The sequence below is a fragment of the Penaeus chinensis genome, chromosome 10 (assembly GCF_019202785.1).
Source record: "Penaeus chinensis breed Huanghai No. 1 chromosome 10, ASM1920278v2, whole genome shotgun sequence".
NCBI lineage: Eukaryota > Metazoa > Arthropoda > Malacostraca > Decapoda > Penaeidae > Penaeus > Penaeus chinensis.
The window spans coordinates 24,850,994-24,853,493 of record NC_061828.1 but is presented as its reverse complement, the minus strand read 5'-3'; the positions used below and the strand labels follow the sequence as shown (position 1 = coordinate 24,853,493).

General features: G+C 44.6%; 2 protein-coding genes across 2 annotated transcripts in view; one reads left to right on the top strand and one right to left on the bottom strand.

The window, feature by feature from the left end:
* Positions 1–1,458, bottom strand: part of LOC125030012 — a 56,974-nt gene extending 55,516 nt beyond the window's left edge. Inside the window, exon 1 of the mRNA XM_047620229.1 lies at positions 1–1,458. This exon is cut by the window's left edge and continues 653 nt beyond it. Coding sequence (XP_047476185.1) covers positions 1–1,305 — 1,305 coding nt within the window. The 5' untranslated portion in view covers positions 1,306–1,458.
* Positions 1,459–1,577: 119 nt separating this feature from the next.
* The window catches only part of LOC125030014 (TM2 domain-containing protein CG11103-like), a 6,715-nt gene continuing 5,792 nt past the window's right edge, over positions 1,578–2,500 (top strand). Inside the window, exon 1 of the mRNA XM_047620232.1 lies at positions 1,578–1,833. Coding sequence (XP_047476188.1) covers positions 1,682–1,833 — 152 coding nt within the window. The 5' untranslated portion in view covers positions 1,578–1,681. The remainder of the gene's footprint in view (positions 1,834–2,500) is intronic.

Here is a 2,500-nt window from a genome sequence, read left to right as displayed (position 1 = left end):
AAAATCTGTGTCATCTACAGCCTCTGCTTCCTTATTTTCTGAATTTGTTATTTGTGTACATGTTTTGTTCTCAAATACTTCAGTAATTTCTGACAAGTTGGTAATTTCAGCAAATGTTTGAATATCCGCTTTTACAGTTATCTCAGAATTCTTTACATCTTCTGTTGCTTCCCTTATATCAACATCTCGAACTGGTTCCAACTCTTCCACTAGCCCCTTTTGTTGAGTATTGGCCATCTCTGTTTCTGAGCTGTTTACTACAATGGAGTGATACTGATCTGACTGTGTACTTGTCTCTTGTGAGATATTAACATCTGGATTTACTTTTCCTTCATCAAAGTTCACACAATCTATGGCCTCAGCATCCAGTCCACCCTTTAAGGATGCATTTTCTTTTGATGTTTGAGGGACAGCAGCCTCTCCAATAAGTTCCATAACCAAAATACTGGAATCATTACTTTCTAATATGGTTTCTTTAACTGATAAGGTGTCTAAGTCATTTATGCAATCAGGAACACTCACCTCAAGCAATAATTTTGGATTGCATTCATTTGAAAGCTTGTCTTCTATTCTACAATCTGGATCTGCCAAATTGTTAGAGCATATCAGGTGGGTTAAAACCCTTGCATCTTGTGTATTAAGAAAGTTCTGCTGGTCAGATGAGTGTATCGAGGTTGAAGATAACTCGCTTGTTGGGGTGGACGAGCCCTCGCTCGCAGTGGTCATATTGGAATCTGAGTCGGGTGATGAACCATTTTCCTCTCTATGATTAAGGTACAACACATGTGATGAGCTTTTAACTGCAATATTAAGGTCTGTAGCATCCATCTCTCCTGGCAAAGTATCCGCAAACTCTAGCCCATTCAGATTGTTATCTTCTAAATAAGATGACTGGTTTAATATTTCATTAATCAGTTCAGTAACTTTAATATTTGTTTCTTCCTCGTCGTTTTCATTCTGACTAACCTCCTGTTCTTGCGGGTCTGGCACGACACTGAAGTCTTTGCTGCTGATGGCTCCACTGGGGTCCCCGCCGCTGGCTCCCTCCTCGCGCACGCCGTTGGCAAGGGCCTCGCCGTTGGCCTGCACCTCACACTTGCTCTCCCCCGAACCCATGGTGGGGCGCTCTGACTGGCGTGCACTATCACTAACCTCTGAGTCCTTCAAGGTTTCCTTTGCATCCCCGCATTCCTGATTCCCGACGTCCACTGCCTGCAATTGCTTGCCAAGCTTTTCCTCGCTTACTCCACCTCCTACTTCTACTTCATTTCTGGAGGCGTCACTTGCCTCTATTTGTAGGTCCATTGTTATAAAAAGTGACTACTGAGCCTGCTCTGTTTCCAACTAACTTCGGATTACGTAAGGGTCTCACACAATAGCTAAATCTGGGCCGCCAACGCGGATGCCTCTCCCGTCCGCGGAGCACAACATGAAGTGCGGTTGCGGCGGCGGCCGACAGAGGGCACGGCGCGCCCAGGCGTGCCAACCGCCCGCCGCGCTGTCTCGTGAACATGCCCTTGCAGCCCTTTTACGTCCACAACTACACTTGTACTGCTATAACAGAAAAAAAGTAAAAAAAAAATGAACTGCACTGCTCCTACTTATTTTTCTATTTTGGTTTTGGAGGGGTAACCGCCGGAGCCTCAAAAGTTTGCAGCACTGCTGGTTAGTGTTTACAATCATGAGAGAAAAGTTTCGGTGGGCGGCCGTGCCTCCGCTGCTCGTCGTTCTCTCTCTCGCCGGAACGTGTGGGGAACCCTCTCAGTCACATGCAGATAGAGCAGACTTGGAAACCTGTGTGCCGCATTCGCCGAAAGTTAACTGTTCCTTCCTGTAAGTTGCGTTCTCCTTCCCTCGTCCAATGGCGAACTGTCCTTTACAAAGCTCCAAGGCCGTCACTATCATACATACGTACATACATATAGTTGACTCTGGATTGAGGCTTCTTTGGACCCTGTCCCAGAAATATCGTCGACTTGTCTTTTAGAGTCGACTGTTTAAATGTACTGTCATTACTCACTACCTAAGCTGAGGTGTCATCTGAGTGACCAAAAAAAAAAAAGTGTGAACTTGATATGAAAACGCTTGGCATTAATTGAAATGGGAAAGTGTACTTTTGGAGGGCTTCCCACAACCATCATACCTTGTAATTACTACTCCTTGTTTCAAATATTCATGGTGTAATATGTGTGAATCTTTTCTTATTTTCCATCACAAATGATGTAAATGAAAGTATTGGTAATTGTTTACAGTGTAACAGACCTCCCCTGAGACTAATGGCTGTACTATTGAAGCACTGGTGCAGTTCCCAGGGAAGGGTGCGGGGAGTCCTGCACTCTCAAAGCATATTAAACTGCTTGGGCAAGTCCCTTCTCTGGGGATTTCTGCAGGGACTGGAGGGCATGCTTGATGAATCCTACAGGCTGAATCATGATTTACAGCCATATTCTTTGTCAGTGTTTTGGGAAAGATGTGTCATTTATAACTCATATTCACAGTA